The sequence below is a fragment of the Solanum lycopersicum genome, chromosome 7 (assembly GCF_036512215.1).
Source record: "Solanum lycopersicum chromosome 7, SLM_r2.1".
Taxonomy (NCBI): Eukaryota; Viridiplantae; Streptophyta; class Magnoliopsida; order Solanales; family Solanaceae; genus Solanum; species Solanum lycopersicum.
In genome coordinates this window covers 10,271,102-10,289,528 of record NC_090806.1, presented here as the reverse complement: position 1 = coordinate 10,289,528, position 18,427 = coordinate 10,271,102, and the positions used below count along the sequence as shown (strand labels likewise).

General features: G+C 35.0%; 1 protein-coding gene across 1 annotated transcript; it reads left to right on the top strand.

The window, feature by feature from the left end:
• Positions 1-16,148: 16,148 nt before the first annotated feature.
• On the top strand, positions 16,149-17,638 carry LOC138337293 (uncharacterized). The gene is made up of 2 exons (XM_069287198.1): positions 16,149-16,546; positions 16,600-17,638. The coding sequence occupies exons 1-2, from the start codon at positions 16,149-16,151 to the stop codon at positions 17,636-17,638; spliced, it is 1,437 nt and encodes a 478-aa protein (XP_069143299.1).
• Positions 17,639-18,427: the final 789 nt, after the last annotated feature.

Genomic DNA, 18,427 nt, shown 5'->3' with positions numbered 1-18,427 from the left:
AGTTTGATTAAAATGAAAAATGTGTATTTTGTATTTGAATTGTTTGAAGTGATTTTAAGTTAAACTATTCGAAATAGCTCACATATATCCTTGAACTATATTTCGGCGCAAATATACTCTTCCTCTCAAACTATAGGGTCAAAAATACTCTTCTCATTAACAGTATTTGTTAAAAGCCACTTGGATGTCATATGGATACCACATGTCATGCCACATAAGCCAATAGAGTTCCACTAATGTCACGTAAAAAATAAAATTACCACTAATTTCTCCCAATTTTCTTTATTTCCCTTAGTATTTAGAAACGATTTCACTGAAGAACATAGAACCCCTTTCCCTAACTAATGTATTTTGTGAAATCGTTCTAAGGAAATGGAGAAATAAGGAAAAGGAGTTCTATGTTCTTTGGTGAAATCGTTTATAAATTCTACGGAAAATGGAGAAAATTAGGGGAAATTGGGGGTAAGTTTATTAGTCTGCATGGCATGAGTGGAACTCTATTGGCTTATGTGACATGACATGTGACATTCACATGGGGCATCTAAGTGGCGTTTCGCCGATTCTGTTGATGAGAAGAGTATTTTTTATCCTACAGTTTGAGGGTAAGGGTATATTTGAGCTATTTCTGCTAGTTCAAGGGTATTTTTGACTCTTTTCCGTAAATAAATACATGTATTTTAGGTCTGATGCACTCAATCAACAAAGTAAATCACTCAACTAGCTAATAGTTTTTGTGCACTTGCGGCAAAACAACTTCATCTAATTCTTCAAAAATAACAACTTTTGTTAACTCGTAAGTCTACAATTCATCTTTTCCCTGTTAATTTGATTTGTGTTTCTTTGATTTTTGATACTCGTTTTTCCAACAATAACCAATATCACCATATTATTGAGTTATTTTGGATTGTGAATTACAGATACTATTTATAATGATTATAAAAATCCGTGGAATGCTCCTTAAGGATAATTCAACTTACCATGATCTTGTTAAAGGTATTCCTAAGCAAGTACAAATTGATTGTAGTCGCAATGTTATAGAGATCATATACACATAGAAGGCAATTCGACTCCAATGGAGATACAAGTGGGAATGAAATTGTTCATGAAATTAAAAGGACGTAAATCTGTTTTGAATTGCATCCATCATAATTGACGTGGACGATAAGGCATATTGTTAGTTCTCTAAATCGGTTGAATTAAATTTTATGTAAGTTATATGATAATTTATTGATATTTTATTTAAAAAAATATAATTTTTGACAATTTTAAATACACATATTAATTACATGTGTATTAAGCATCTATAGAATACATATAACAAAATGCTTAGACATATGAAATAATTGGAAATATAATGTATTATTGCATATTCAATTTTCCAGAAGTTCAATGGAGAAATTGTGGTGGATAGGCATTGAAAAAACCACACTAGATACATAAGATAATTAAAATCAAGATGTACTAAATCAAATAAAATTCATAAAAGTATTAGATGCATTGAAATTAGTAAGATACATATGAAAATCAAATTAAATACGAAATGAAATAATTTTATCAAATTACGAAGAGATGGCTTGGGAAAATTGATTAGAGAATTTTTTTTATTAATTACAACTAGATCATAAATTTTGATGTTTAAATAAAAAGATAATTAATTAATTCTACTTTTAAGGGATTTGTTTATCTAACTATATTTTCAAAAATATATGGCCTAAAATATTAAAATTGATACTATATGTAGTTGTTTGAAAGTTGATGCAATATTAATATACATGGTAGGATGTTGTCTATGTAGCTAGTTTTTCCAAATATTTATGTAGATGTTTTTATATATTTTTTAAAATGATTTTGTTATATATATATTTAATATAATTAATTATTCAATTTTTTACTAATTGTTTGTTATATAGTTTGTTAAATTAATTGAATTTATTTTACTCTATTAAAAATTGTTACATAAAAAGGGTTATATTATTTATTATTTTAAAATAGAACAAATTAACTATATTAGGAGTTTATTTTGTTAATATAATTTTAAATTCTTAATTATTGTAATTTCGAATAACTTTATGTAGTATCCAAATAATATATTACTCTCTTTATCGCAATTTATGTGTCATATATAGAATTACAAACCTTTACATATTTCAAGTAGTTTATTAATAAATTTTATAGTACTTTTTGTGTAATTTAAAAGAATATATGTTATTTTCTCTGTATGACTTGTAGACATTTAAAGTTGTTAACTATTATAATCCATAGTACTTTTTACGAAATTTTTAAATATAAAATATGCTAAAAGAGAAATAAAATAAACAAATTAAAATAGAGAAGGTACAAAATAAATGATCAATGATATGTAAATAAATCACAAAACTTTTTTAAGAAAAATGAAGTGGTTGGCATATTGAATTACAAAACTGTAAAAAAAAATGAAGTGGTTGATATAGTGTTTAGGTATGAGATAGCACATGTTTATGGATTAAACGAGATTCAAGTTGGGAAAATAGTTGAATTTATCAGCAATTTGAAACGAATAACCTTGAATTTTGAGGATGAAAGACAAAGAGTAAAATAAATTGCAAACAAATTGTTTTTCTTTACGTATCAATTAGAGCAGCCATGTTTAGCGGCTGAGATAGAAGCAACTAAAATAACAAAATTATCCAAATGATGATACAAATTTGTTAAGGTATAGTTGTGTGGTTATGCACACTTATATTAATACTAGAAATGGTTTATGAGTGGTTCTTGTTTAGTAATCTATTGTTTAAAGGTTTGACAGAAATGAAAAATGTGTTTAGTATGTTTATTTTTAAGCTTAAAATAAGTTTAAAATTATAAGCTATAAATGGTTTGTGAGTGGTCCTTGTTTAGTAGTCTATTGTTTACTATTTTACAAAGTTTTAAGTTATAAATACCTTTCTTTGTGCATTTAATGTTAGGGGTCTGCTAGTCTGGACCTATCAATATAGGCAGGTACACTTTGTTCTGGTGAATTCATATAAGTTTTGAAATTTTATGCATTAGATTGAGCTAACTTATTATTTTGATGGGCCAAAATTAGTCAACTCAATCTCCAGTTATGTGGATTTGAATCGCTCAGATCAATTTTTTTTTAAAAATAATATATTTTTATAATTTAAATTTAAGTTTATTAAAATGTTAACATGAACATCGACAATTCAATAATATATTATGCTATTATTTGTTAATTGTATCTCAAATAGACAAATGAAAATAATTTTAACAATCCTTATTAAGTTTGACTTCAAGTAAAAAATTGGTTGTATTAGTTCCATCTGAAATCATTGTCATTTTATGAAAATATCTTGGGTATAATTGTACAAAAATTACAATATATTCAGGACTAGTTTGGAAAGTCACTCTGGTAATTAGGTTTAGTGCAATTGGGTGTAATTACAATGTCTGATCTGTTTTGTTGGTCATGTAATTACTTTGGTTAAAATATAATTGGTGTGTAATTGGCACGTGGTTATTGCACATTTACACTCTTCAATTCACACACACACGAGACTGTGAATTGTTGGTAATTACATAATGTAAAGCTGATTTTTTTTTTAAAAAAAATCTTTTATTTTTTTTATTTTAATTATTACTCTTCTAATTATTTTAAATTCTTTTTTTATTTTTAATTATCTAATATTTTCTAAAAAAAATTTTATTTTATATTATTTATATTTTATTTATCATTATCAACTTTACTTCATGTGATTCCATGCAATTTTTCTTATATCTATTATTATTTTTCATTAGCATAATTTTGTTGGTATTCTAACTTTTTTTATTAAAATAGAATTCATTGTTGAACATGGTTATGGACTTACATTTTTCTTTTCTTTTAAGTTATATTTATGTATGTTATGTTGAAATTTGACACAAGAGTATTATTTATTTTAGAAGTATTGACTGAATATTTTACATTGCAAGCTATATTTTTTAGTTGGGCTTGATAGATTATCTGTTCAACAAATGTTTTTATAACTTTATGATGATATATCTATAATATTAATTTTTTTTGTCAAACATGCATCTTATGTTGTTTAAGAAATTTGTACTTTTAATTTTTATGATTGATTTAATTGAAATATACTAAAATTGAAGAATATAAATTAATTGTTTATATAATATTAGTTAAGAACATATGTTTATTAATTATTATATTTTCAAAAGAGAATATATATCATTTATAACGGCCCTTATTTGTCTAAAACGAAAAAATTATTTTTAAAATTCAATATAACCTTATGATTATACTCGTGCAGCCAAACAATACATTGTAATGATAACGTAATTATACTCTGACAAACAAACATGTCGATATAATTACTAGGTTGGTAATTACACCTATTTCAATTACCTGATGACTTTCAAAATAAGCCAACGGTGAAATACCATAAGTGCGGTTTAGGGGTTGGTAGAATGTATGCAACTTTACCAGTACGGATGACAATAAGGCAAGGGTGAATGCCGGAACGGGTTGAAGTAAATTTTTCTAAAACTAATGCTAAGGTAGAGAGATTGCGGGTTCAAACTTAATTTTAACTTTTTACATGTTATAAGAGTGATTGAGCACTCTACATGAGTAAGAATACACAAATCTCAAGATAAATTCATTATTTTTTTGATTCAAACTAATATTAATTGAAAATTCCTTTCATGTTATTAAAATATTCATGATAGTAAATAAAACCAATTCAATCAGAACCAATACATCTTCTTATATGCTTTCCATTTTACCTTTAAAAAATAACATTTAAGTCTTATCTATTATATCAATACAACTTGATGAGAAAATCAATTTATTTTAATGAATTTTATTTTTAGTATCAAAATTAACTAAAAGGACAAATATTGAAAAAAAATTATGAGACATATTCAAATTTATGTGGGTTAAGCTCAACCCGTCTGCACCCGCTCCTTTGTCATCTCTAGTAAAGAAGCTATTTCAGAAAGACCATCATCTCATGTGTATCAAATTCAAATAAACGAAAATGAAGACGATGAAGAATCGTATAAAACAATATCTTTTATATTTGAGTGTTTGAAATTTATAATTTGCATGATTTTAAGTTTAGATTAGTATTTTAATTTATTTTAATTTTTAATTATTTTTTTAATTCGACTCACGAGTCGGTCCAACACACATTGCTCATGTCATGCTCCGAACCTACACCATGAACGTAATTGGCACTCAAGAATCATTGCTGGCCCCAAGCGAACCCTTTGACTGACTTAATACTCAGCGGAAAACTTATTCAACAATATATGAACTCAAAAACAAAGACTTACTCATTTGTCTTAAGAATAAATAAAATCAGAAATGTCAGGAAACATTCAACTAGTCAAAAGAAGGCAACCTAAGTCTTAAACATTAACAATCGAAATCGATAAGATTCCTCAAAACACTATTGTTTATGAAGCCTCTAATAACTATGATGAAAGTCTGAACAAGACCCACAAAATTCTAACAAAATAAAATCCATAATTTGAAGCCCTCTAGAAAGCAACAGAGCTCACCAAAATAGTTGGAATGCGATCGAATCAACGAAGCGCCAATATTGACCCTAAATACATGTATCTGCATCATGAAATGATGTAGCCAAATGGCGTCAGTACATTGAATGTACGACCATGTAAGGGGAAAATTTGAAATATAAATATAGGCTTGAACTAGGGGTGGGTGTTCGGTTCAATTTAATCAAATTTCGATTCGGTTCTTCAGTAATTGATTTTAGAAAAGTATGCATCATATTTCAAACCAATCTAGATTGGTTTGATTTTTTCTTCTTCGATCGGTGTTTTTGAATTGATTTTTCAGTGTGAATAAAAACAAAAAAAGAATATAACAAAGTAACAATCGTTGTTCACTTCACACTTCAAACATCAAAAGTAAATACTATAAAACGATAAAATCATAAAGTAGAACATAGAAACACCAAGTTGCGGCTCAAACTTGAATTAAATTGAGTTTTGTGTAGTTTAGACTTAGTGTTTGGGGCTTACTATTTTATTATTTATATAAAAATTGAAATGAGCCAAGTAAGTTAAAAATTAACAAATATAATATATATTTAAAATTTATTTAATAAAACTTAGGTCTTTTGGTTCACCATATTTTTGGGACCCTTAAACCGAACTCCAAATTGAAGAACCGAAGTTCCGAAAAAAAACCTACACTGAATCGAAACATCAAAGAACCGAAATTGAAGAATCAAACTTTTTTGGTTCATTTCAATTTTTTGATTTTTCGGTATTTATTCCTACCCGTAGCTTGAACAGATAAGATAGAAACATACTCACCATGTCTCAACTGGACTCACAGATACTCAACTCAACTCAAGAATTCTTAACTCAATATGAAGCAACAATAAGTATGCAATTTATATAAAAAAATTTAAAATAGTAGATAATAAATCAATCTATTTAATAAAACAACAATAAACTCTTTTAGTCTTATTTGGGATATTCTTTAATCGACAACATCACTATGAGCTATGTGATGATACAACGTCTCGATCACGCTGTCAAAACTCTCCTATACCTTTTCGGAGTATAAGACATCCTCAAATAAGTGGATACACTAAGCTATGCTTAAAATGAATAAGGAAAGGAATCATCTAAAAAGTGTTATCCTTTACCCATGTTGGCATACATGTTTATACATGTTTTGAGTTGTTTGAACCCATTCTCATATCGGTGCAGCATACTAATCCCAATAATATATATAACTCATGCTCATATGATTTGAAGAAACATAACTCCTCGATTTGAGATAACTACTCAAAAGATTCTCTTAAAAGAGATGATGCTCAAAAACTCCTCATTAACTCATTTAAAAAATAAGGTTTCTTCTCATTTTAAATGTAAAAGTTTTATATGCTTGAGATACTTAGTTCTCTCATACTCATTTTAAAAAAAGAACTCAACTCTCCTCATCCTCTTACTCAAGTACTCAATTCTTAATTCAAATTTAAAAGATTGAAAAAATACTTCTCAAAGTACTCAAAAAGACTTACTCCTAAATTTAATCATAATCTTTCTTGAATTTGAATGTAAAATCAAGAGTTACGATTAGGATATATATGATCTCTTAATGATTAAAGAAGTTTTAGATAGTTATAATCAATAGGGGAGTGAGGATACAATTTAAAAGATCTCATATGGAAGGAAAGAAGAAAGAGGATCCGAACCACACAACCTTGGCGCGTTCTTGGTGCAGGTGCCAACCCCATATCAACTGCAACCCATTTTTGGTGCACTTCAGGTGCGGGACGCCAGCCCCCAGGTGCCTTAGTGGCGCGCCGCCCCAGCCTACACCTAGAAAAGCCAACAAATTTTTTCTTCTCAATTTTTTATCCTAATTTACCTAGAATCGATTATTTTCTTCTAAAATCTCTTAGATTTGAAAACCCAACACAAGTTATGAAAACCCACTCAAAATTCCTCAAGAACAATCCTCAAACGCAAGATCCTCATCTCAAGAACTCAACAAAACTTCATTATTAAAGAATGAAGCACAAAACCTCAAAGAACTCAATACACTCGATTTCATGGATGTATTCAAAAGATGATTTGCATGAGGATGAACAAACTCATCACTATGAAAACTTACACACCTCAAAAGAGTCAGATTCTTGATGAAAATTCTCAAAACTTGTAAGAATCTTAAACGCTCTTCTCTTCTCCTCTTAACTTCTCTTAAAAATCCTACGCGTGTTTAGGAATGACTAAAATTGATTCCAATCTGTTATACCCCTAAAATATTAACCAAAACAAGCTAAGATGGTGGGGGTAAGGAGAAGACCAAAATATCCCTCCTTAAAACGGATGAATTGCCGTAACTAGACATACTGCACTCAAACAAACATATCTTCCTCATCCAAACTCAAAATTTAGCAAACTAAGTGGCATTAGAAAGAGGACTCAAGGTAATTCAATTTGATATCTCACGAGACACCTAACTCATCATGTGATGAAAGTTATGGTCGTTTGAAAATTGATCAAAACTCACAATTTAGAAATAACTTGAACAAGCCTCAATTTATCTCTTTCCAATTTAGTTCTTTCTAAATTTAACTCTTCATAAGACCTAGGTGTTACATTTCAAGTTTTACAGACTAACTCATTAATTAATTTATATAGATTCATCTTTTTTAGTTTTTAGTCGATTCACCGTTCGAGCTCAAATTGGCTAAGTTATTAATTATTTGGGGCTCCCTTTCTTCGATCAGCAGTAGCCCATATAACATTGCATCCAAGCCCAATTTCAGGGCTTATCCATTTTGCTTTTCAGAAGCCCAACTTTGATTTTTTTAGGACAACCCAGCTTGGCCCCTTCTTCATAAATCGATCCAGCTCCTCCTACCCAACCCATCCGCCCATTTTTCTCTCTCTACTAAGATCTAACGTGCCAGCAAATTGAAAACGACGAGAAAACATAGGAAGAACGGCGTCAATGGATAAATCTAGCTAGGTGACAAATCAACGGGTTAAACGTGAGCAACGAGTTCACAGAGATACATGACAAATTCACGACACGAGAGAACGCGTGCATGGCGGACCAGTATTTTGTTTCTCGTCGCTTTCCTTGATGCGATCGTACGATCTTGTGCAGGTTTTTCCATGCGAATCGTCCTACTCGCGGAAGATGACACCACGTCAATGACAAGGACATGAGAATCAATCCAAGGCGTCCATTCCCTTTTTCCTCTTTAGGAATGGGTGAAAATTTCAGAAGAAAAGCGGGTTTTCCAAAAGAGTGAAAGGATTTTGAATTTTGAAATTGGAGGTGAGTTTGGGGAATTTCTCTTGTACCCTTTTCCCTCCCAAAAATTGAAGAAAAAATCCTCTTTTATTTGTCTTCTTTACAGGGAGAAGGAGAGCTTTTTTGATTTTTTTTGGAAAATTTCTAGGGAGAACATTGAGAGAAAAACTTTAAGAAAGATCAGCTAAAATATAGTAGGGTGTTCAAGGCAAAAAGAACATTTTGGTTTTGCTCGAAGTATCACACTTGTTACTTCAATTAAAATCAGGTTCCTCAAGTTTGTTTGAATCTGAGACTCCGTGCAGATTTTTGTTTGTTGATCGATCAAGTTTTGGGTTTCTTTTATTATGGTGGAAGTTTCTGGCAACTCGTCCATCCCAGCTCGCTGACCGGAAAGAGGTGAATCCTTTACTAGTTTTTTTACTTCACAGTTCTTTCATATATCATATTTCAGGTGTCCTTAGTTTTGTTCTCCTTTTAAGTGCTCATGAGCTAGCCATTAGTAGGATGTTTTGGGGAGCCGTCAGTGGTTTCGTCGTTATCGTTCTTCATATTTCATTATAAGTATTAGTAGCTTTCTTGATGTTTCGTTCATGTTGTGAGTATTGGTGTTCTGGTTCTAGCCCTTCTATTTTTTTAGTGTTAAGCAGTCGATTTCATTGTTTATGCATTCGAGAGGTGTCACTTATTTGGTTTGGTCTCTCTACCAAGAGTTACTGTTCTCAAAATAAATAAATATATATATTTGTCTATTTTGAAAACATTCCTTTCTTCAGCATGATAGTATGCCTTCACTCATGTTTAGCGTGGTTGATAATTGTTCAAGTTTGATTCGTTGGCAGCCTGTTTTGGTTAGATTCTGGAGTCAATTTCAGCAGCTGCGATTTTTTTTAAAAAATGATTTATTTGGTTCGAAAGAATGCCTTTTTTAATATTAAAGTCAGTGTTCTCTTGGTTTGATGTACACTCTCTGGTAATTTGATTTTTTTTGGAGGTTCAGGGGTTGTTCAAGGCTCACTTTTCTTATTCTTTTTTATGCTCCAACCTTTTGTTTTGTTTTTGTCAGTTTAACTCGAAGCTAGTCGTTTATAGAATTGTGTTAGGTGTATGTTCCCTGTCTATGCATACATAAGTATCATTTTCAGCTCCTCGTGAGTTTATGAAATCACCGGTCATTTAATTCATGCCATAAAATATTCGTTCGGTTAGATGAGGCCTGCGCCCAGTTCTCTCATTATGAAGAAAAGTATGTTGTGTTTGCTTCACTGTGAAATGATAGAATCCGATAGATGGTAGTGTAATCCTATAGTATCTGTTTGTCTCCAGTGATTGGATTATTATTTATGCTAAGTCTCAATGCTAACATGTTAATTTCTGGAAGTTGCCTGTTTGGGTAAGTCTTAGTGATTCTCTAAATCTCGACATTTTGTATTGTTTTCCATTGGCTTGCTATCTTCTTTTTTTTTAAAAAAAAATGTAAAGTTTCGCTGATAGGAATGTCATGACTTGGTGGAGGTTTGGTGTCTAATCTACGTGCCTTTATCCCGAGATTTATCCTGGTCATATGAAATATGCTTAGCAAGTTTCAGGTCGATCACGTGCTAGGAAATATTTTGTTGAGTATGTATCCCTGTGGAGTGATCTCATCAGTTAGTCTATCATTAAAAATTTGTCTTTAATCCGAGTTGTCTCTCAAGTATGTCGTTAACTTAATCATACCCTTTCTTTACTCTTAGCATCAGTACAGTGATATTGTCGTCCAGTTTTGCATAACATAAATGAGGGTAGGAAAGTCCTGTGTTACCATATCTATTTACGATAATAATGGATTATTCATTCATTTGACTTATATAATATTGTTGGAAATTTTCATGAATCGATGGGTAGTACAGATCTCTTTTGTTTATCACTATAGAGGGCAATTAATGTATTATATTTGTCTTTTGGTTTGTTTTATAATGTGGTGAGCCCCCATTTGCTTTAATTTTGGGTCATGTGACCATGTTGCCAATCTTACCAGCTTTGGTTCCCAAGGCTCAAGGATTTCTTTTATTTGTTTCCTCAATTTATTAGCATCCAATATGCTTCTGTCCGAATTCTTCTAATAGGGTTACATGTTCTTTTATAGTTATACCAAATGGGATAATATATTGACTCTTTGCCTATCGTGTTTGCATGTGAAATACACATGTATCTTAGTGGGTCCTACCCTCACATTTTCCTATTGGTCCACTGAGGCCCGATTCTTTATTTCAAGTCAAGTAATAAAGCTGACAAATAGATCTTGGAGTCGAAAGCCGAAGAGAGTGAAGGAGTTGAAGAAGTTGGGGGGAGATAAACTTCTTTTATTTTTAATTGTATTTTGTTATGTTTGGGAATGAGCCCTCGTTTTGTATTATTATTTTGCTAGAGGTTTAGGACAAGTACAATTGAAGTAGGGTGAAAAGCCAAAACAAAATGGGTCCAAATACCGGTCCAGGCGGACAAAAATCGGACAAAAATCGGATTTATTGCCAAACAACTCTAAGTAAGTTTTACCCAAAATAATTCAAGTTAGATCATTTTATGTCGAATAACCGTGATTAAGCGAAACGTCTTAGGTGCTTTCAAAACCTTCCTAAGACATTAATAGGAATTTTCGAACCCCTTTAAAAATTTCAAATGATTTTTCCTGTTTAAGTCTTTTGAAAATTATAGTTTTCTTAATTTTTCTTCAAAATTAAGTGGCAACTCTCTAAAAGTCGAAAATTATTTTAAATACATATTTTACCTTTTTCGGATCAAAACAGAAATGACGACTCTGTTGGGGATATTTGGAGGATTCTAACCTTAAAACTAACAATTATTTGGCTATGTGTATAATTGTTTATTTGTTTATTGCTTTATTGATTTGTTTCATTCATAGCATAACATCTTCCGTCAAACGACAATTATTTTCATTCCCACTAAAGGACAATTATGCGGGTTCACAGTCGTTCATCAACCAAAATTTTTTCGGGGCACCCTGACGAGTGTAGTTGGCTACTTGATAGTCAACAATCGTTAACTGTCCCAGCCTAAGTAGTCCGCTTGGGTTACCCTTTCCACTTCAAATACAACCCATTCTTAGTTAAACTAAGATAGAGCGAAACCCAATCCCGAAAGTAGCGTATTGGCCTAAGACGACCCAACACCCAAGGATGTTGGGCCCATTAGAAAGACCGCCTTGAGTCCAAAGAGCCCACGACTCGATAGGACGATCATATTTGTATGATAAATCTGAAGAATGTATTGCATGTTTAAATGTTTGTTGTGTTGTGAGGAGTGGCAATTAACTTGTTGTATGTTTTGTAGATGTCGAGTCAGTTCTTTCATTTCAACATGGTCACCAAGACGCTAGACATTCTCCACGTATGATGGGACAACCTCAAAGATTGCCAAAAGAGAGAAATCTCGATTCACCTGGGTCGCTTACCTTCAATAATGGACTTTAAAGTATGGCCCATGTTTATCGAGGTTATCACTCGATTTTGGGACGATGAGAAGATGGTTTTTTGATTTGGAGATGTCGAAATAACGCCCACGCTAGAGGAAATTAAGGATTGTATGGAATCTATCGGTACATGTGGCAAAATGAAAAAATGTCCAAATCATCACATCCTTCTTCCAAATAGACCAACTAGTGAAGAATTGAAGAATATATTGTTACTAGTAAACGCAAACTGGTTAGAAACCCACGATGTACCACTAATGAGATTTTTTGAGAGATGGGGGCACGACAACTATTTCAGACTATTTCCGAATGAATTACACAATCACAGTACTTGGAGGGAAACTCAGACTATCGCCTTCTCCGCATGCCTTTTAGGAACTATGGTGTTCCCTAACGATGAAGGAAAGGAAATCGACACCCGAGCCGTGATGGTAGTGGACGCCAAGAGGAATTGGTAGAAAATAAGAAGAAAAGAAGTATTGTAGTTTGACCTTGGTCATTTTGGCCGACATTTTTCGATCTTTAAGTCTGTCTAAAAATGGGTTCCCATTTTTCCAAGGTTGCAACATTCTACTTCAATGGTGGTTAGTTGAGCATCTCTGTAAAAGGGACGGTGCTCAGCCACAAGAGTTGGCCAAACCAAGCCAGACGAGTCCTCTCGATAGTTATGAATTCTATCTAAGTGTCCGCAGATTCCAAATTCATACCACCAGGGATGCATAGGCGAGGGTATTTTATGATCTGAAAGAAGAAGACATACATTGGATGTTACCAAAGTTCAAGTCCGAGAGGATAGCAACACAAGGGGCCAAACTTCCATTTTTAGTCCTTCCTGGCATTAGAGGAATGCGACCCTACAACTCGAGAAGAGTGATGCGATAATTTGGTAGGACACAAGTCATACCCATCCAAGGAGATGCTAGCTCTTTTGTTGTCAATTACAACGAGAACAGAAAAATACCTTTCGCTAAGATCATCCTCCAGGAGTGGGCTAGACGTGTCAACATGAAGTGGTCTATGATTGAAAAACAGATATGAAGCGGGGTATGTCGACGAATACAAGACATGGTTGCAGAATGATCTGCATGGTGTAGTGAATCTGATATCACGCACAGGTCGAGAGATTGAAGACGTACAGACAAGGCTTCAGATCCATGCATACCATTTTCAGCAAGAATGGGACCAAAAGGAGCAAGAATTTCAGAATAGAGAGCAAGAATTTCAACAAAAGGAGCGAGAGTACCGATTCTGAGAGTTAGAAATTCAGAGGATTTTAGCTGTGACGTCACGAGAGCTAGCCGATACAAGGGCTTGTCTGATGCGTTTCGACACGACCCTAGATGAGCAGATGAACACTTTACGAGTCGTACCAACATATTCCAAAGCTGTGTTTGCCGAGCCGTACGTGTTCACCAGCAAATTCATCATCCGCGAAAAAGTAGAGAAGGCCAGAAGAGGAGCTGAGCGATCAACCTTTTAACTCCTTGTGTGGGATTGTTTTTATATGTATTCACATCACATCCCCTCCCTAAATGTACCCCGTTTGATTAAAATTATTTAATGAACGCTATGATTTTTTAGTGAAGTTTATTTTGGGGATACAACTATTTGTTTAAATGACGTAATACATCCTTCAGATCGCTATGCCTACCCTTGGCACAAAGGGTCACATGCATGATTAGGACGCGATATATGTGTTTTACTGCTTATGTGCTATGTTGATATGAATGAGGATATTGTAGACCCACTCCTATCCAGAAATTTCTAAAGAATATACAGAAGTCACTATTACAAAATGTCAGACCAAAATTTCCAAGTCCTAAGTTTCTCACTCAAAAGATCACCTCCTATACCACAAATCCTAAAACATTACTCTACCGTCTCAGGAAAGGTAAAATCACTGCTATGGATAAAGGTAAGAACATCCAGATGGAACTCACTGAAGAAGAACTACAAAGAAAGATCAAACATATCACTTGGGAAATTCAAGAAGCCATGGAGGAAGGACTCAGAGTCGACATGGCCACCACAATCTACAAAGCTGTAACCGTGACGCTGGATGAGGATCTGGCATCACAAATGAAGAGAAATAAAGATGTTGAGATGGAGACAGAAGACTTGCGAGAGAAGTTGGACATGCTTCGGTTGAAAGTGCAAGAAAGAGAAGCGAGATAGGCGATGATAGAATCGGAGACAGCCGCTCTGTTAGCTAAAGACATGTTACTTGATGAGGAGTTGACAGTGGAAATGCAAGAATTTGCCTCCATGAGAGGAAAGATGGCTGCACTGAGGAAGAAGAACAAAGCCCTCCATAGCGACATGATTGACAAACTTCTGAAAAATGGGCAAAAAATACCCTGTCTAGGAGCGAGGAACCAATAGTGGCCCCGACGACGCTCACCCTGAAGCGACTGAGGAAGATGACGACGAGGAAATCGTCTACAAGCCTCCATTCCGAGGACGTCTGAAAGGAGGAGACTAATGCTTCAACAAGAAGAGAATGACTAATGTGTCGTCATCATTTCATCTTTTAAAAAAACTCTATTGTTGTTTTTCAATTTCCTTGTAATTGTAATGAATGAATGAATAAAAATGTTTTATCTTGTACTCGAACTACGTTGGGCCTGAATTTTCCTTGTGAGATACATAAGCAACCTTCATATGCCTGACCCCTATCTTTAAAAATTTTCATTCCCCCCTCCATGTTACGAGAAGATACGAAGACCGGATTAACGGACGTCAAATGGCAGCTGCAAGAAGACCTTAGCTCAACGTGATTTAGCCTTCCTGAGACAGCGTCAAAACTAAAACAAGCAAACTCCTGTTTGTTAAAAAATGTGTTTCCGTCCTCACTCGTGGGTTAAAGATGTCCTTAAACAAAGCAACTTGTGTGTTTATCTACTCTCTGTGTGATATTATGCATTTTGTACTCTGAATCTGCACTGAAAAATCTACCTTTGAGTTGTTTTCCTTCTCAGGTACTTAGAAACTGATTTGTGTTGATCAAAAGCTTGCAAATCATCCTTATTTCACCAGATCAAAAGGTCCCGCAGATTCCTTCCCTAGACAAAGCTCAGACAGAGAAAAGGTAGTTACGGGGGATAATAATGAAGAAGTGAGTCTTACTGATGTTGTGGTGGTTCAACCCACCGTAGCTAATCAGAATGAGTTGATTATGCAGTCGATGCAGTAGATTGCAGAGATGCGGGTGGAAATGCAACGGAGGCTGGATTTGCCTCCACCTGGATTTGCTGCTAACGCGGCTGATGGAAGGTCTCTTATCTATTTCCCTTCCTCAAATATGGATCCAACTCAGAACCAGCCATCTACACCTGTTCAGAATCCATCGGTTATAGATCTAACTACCCAAAATCACTAATATGGTTCAGCATCCTACCGAACTCCGCCTCCTCTTCAAAAAAACTATCCTAAAATGTCGCCCAATCCTCAAAATACTCACCATCAGACCGTTCCACCGCCACAAAACCAAAACCAAAACCAAAATGCTTTCAATCCCCAAACACCCCACCACCACTTAAATCAGAACACCAATCCTTAGGACTACCCACAGAATTACCAAACCGCCCAAAATGCTCAAAGTCCCTTTGTAGCTCCACCACCCCTACCAAAGAGAGCCACTTTCCAAAATCCCGTCCCTGCCGAGCATGATGTGCACGATTCTGAGCTGGATCATTACGAGGAACAAGAAAAGGAATGGAGGGCACAGAAGATGTGAAGGTCGATATAAAATAAGAGATCAAGAAGGCCATGAAGGATCTCTAATGCATCCCCGACATCGCTGGACTTAGTTATGAGGACTTGTGTATCCACCCATATTTGGACCTTCCGAAAGGGTTCAAGATTCAAAAATTTGACACCTTCGAAGGAATGGGCAACCCTATGGCTCATTTTAGAGCCTACTATGACCAGCTCGTGGGAGTTGGAGGGGATGAAGCTTTGCTGATGCAGCTTTTCAATCGAAGCCTGTGTGGAGAAGCTCTTGAATGTTTTACCTCGCATGCAACCAGGCAATGGCCCAACTGGAATGCATTGGCCAAAGATTTCATCGATCGATTTGCCTACAACATAGAAATTATTCCCAATCGATACTCTTTGGAGAAAATGAAGCAAAAATCAACCGAAAGCTATAGGGAGTTCGCCTATAGGTGGAGAAAAGAAGCGGCAAGGGTGAGACCACCCATAAATGAGAAAGAAATCATTGAAGTGTTCGTGCGCATGCAAGAGCCGAAATATTATGATAGAATCATGCTGATTATTGGAGCAAAGTTTGCCGAAATAGTCAAGATTGGTGAGACTATTGAAGACGGTTTAAAATCAGGAAAATAGCCCGCGTAGCCGCATCACCTGGATCTTCAGGGTTGTTGAGAAAGAAAAGAGAAGAAGTCGCTGCTATTTCATATGGGGGAAGGAAGACCCCCAGAAGATCATTATATTCCCAAGGTTGTTCCAGGACTTCCCCAAAGTCCTACCAAGCTTGCTACACACAATCTAGTCATCCCAATAATCAGAATGCTGCCTCCATTTATTCGAACGTCCAAGCTCCCGTATACCAAAGTCTACCCCTCAATTACCAAAGTCCATCTCTAATTTACCCAAATCATTCTCCATCCTACCAAATTATATCTCCTTACCAGGGTGTGTCTCCCAACTGCGGTAACGTACAGTCGAGCTACCGAGCACCCCCTCCTGTTCATCAAATCCAAGCTCCACTATACCAAAATTCTCCTCCGAATTACCTAGATCCATCTCCAAATTACCAAACAAATCCATATCGCAGAAGCCAAGCTCCTCGTCCAAATACCAGAAGTTATCAACAGGTACCTCCTCATCAACAAGGCAGTTATGACCCTCCCCAACCCAGATTTGAGAAGAGGCCTTCAGGAAACTTTACTGCGCTTGCTGAAAGCCGGACGAAACTATATGAGAGACTGGTAACGAATGGATACATCCACCCTATGGGGCCCAAACCCATGGATGTCAATTCAAAATTCTATAAACCTGATCAGAGATATGCTTATCATTCCAACAGCGTTGGGCATGACAATAAAGATTGTATCAACCTCAAGCACAAAATTCAGGATCTGATTGATCAAGAGGTAGTCTCTCTCCAACCGGCAGCACCAAATGTCAAAATTAACCCATTGTCGAATCATGGAGGCAGCAATGTCAATATGATTCAGACAGATAAAGACTGGTGTGGAACGAAGAATATTACTCCCATCATTCACGATGATTTAGAAAGGGTTGTCGCTTCTTTAAGCTTCAAAGAGAAGAGAGAGTTTGTTATTTTGACACCTGCAAAGGCTGTTGCCTTGGTGCCGTCAGAAACTCTCGCCAAGCCTAAGTTTGTTATTTAAAATGCTGCTGCTCAAGGCATGACCAGGTCTGGAAGGTGTTACATTCCTGACGAGCTTGCTCTCGGAGGATAGAACAATGATCAGGCTAAGAGGCCGATAAGCAAAGGAGAAGCGGAGCAATTCTGGAGGAGAATGCAACCAAAATATTATTACATCGTCAAGCTTTTGGAGAAGACTCCGGCTCAAATCTCCATGTGGGCCTTGCTCATGATCTCTCAATCCCATAGGCAAGCCTTAATGAAAGCTCTCGATGATACGTACGTACCCGCGGGCACAAGCCGCGATAATGTGGCTGCCATGATTCATTAGGTTATTTGAGGGCATTGAATAAACTTTTGTGATGATAATGTGCCTGTTGAAGGGAGGTCACATAACAAGGCACTGCATATCACTGTGATATGCCGTGAAAAGGTTGTCAACCACGTCTTAGTATATGATTGACTTGGTCTGAATATCTGCCCGTTGTCGACATTGAGGCAACTAAGGTTTGACCTTGGGAAACTGGAGCAAAACCATGTCAACGTGAGAGCCTTTGATGGGGTTCAAAGAGAAACATTGGGAGCGGTGAATTTGACCATTCAAATGGTCCCAACATAATTCAGCGCGCAATTTCAAGTATTGGATATCGATACCAGTTACAACCTTCTTCTGGGAAGGCCGTTCATCCATATGGCTGGAGCCGTCCCCTCTACTCTCCATCAGATGATGAAGCTCATGTAGAAGAATGAAGAGCTGGTTATTCATAGCGAGGGGAGTCACTCTGGCAGACAAACTGATATACCGTGGTTT

Bases quoted from the DNA above. Each gene is read 5' to 3' on its own strand.
- LOC138337293 (XM_069287198.1), top strand. From the start codon at position 16,149: ATGGGCAACCCTATGGCTCATTTTAGAGCCTACTATGACCAGCTCGTG. The intron at 16,547-16,599 runs GTTTGCCGAAAT...GTTTAAAATCAG, and splicing joins ATGCTGATTATTGGAGCAAA to GAAAATAGCCCGCGTAGCCG.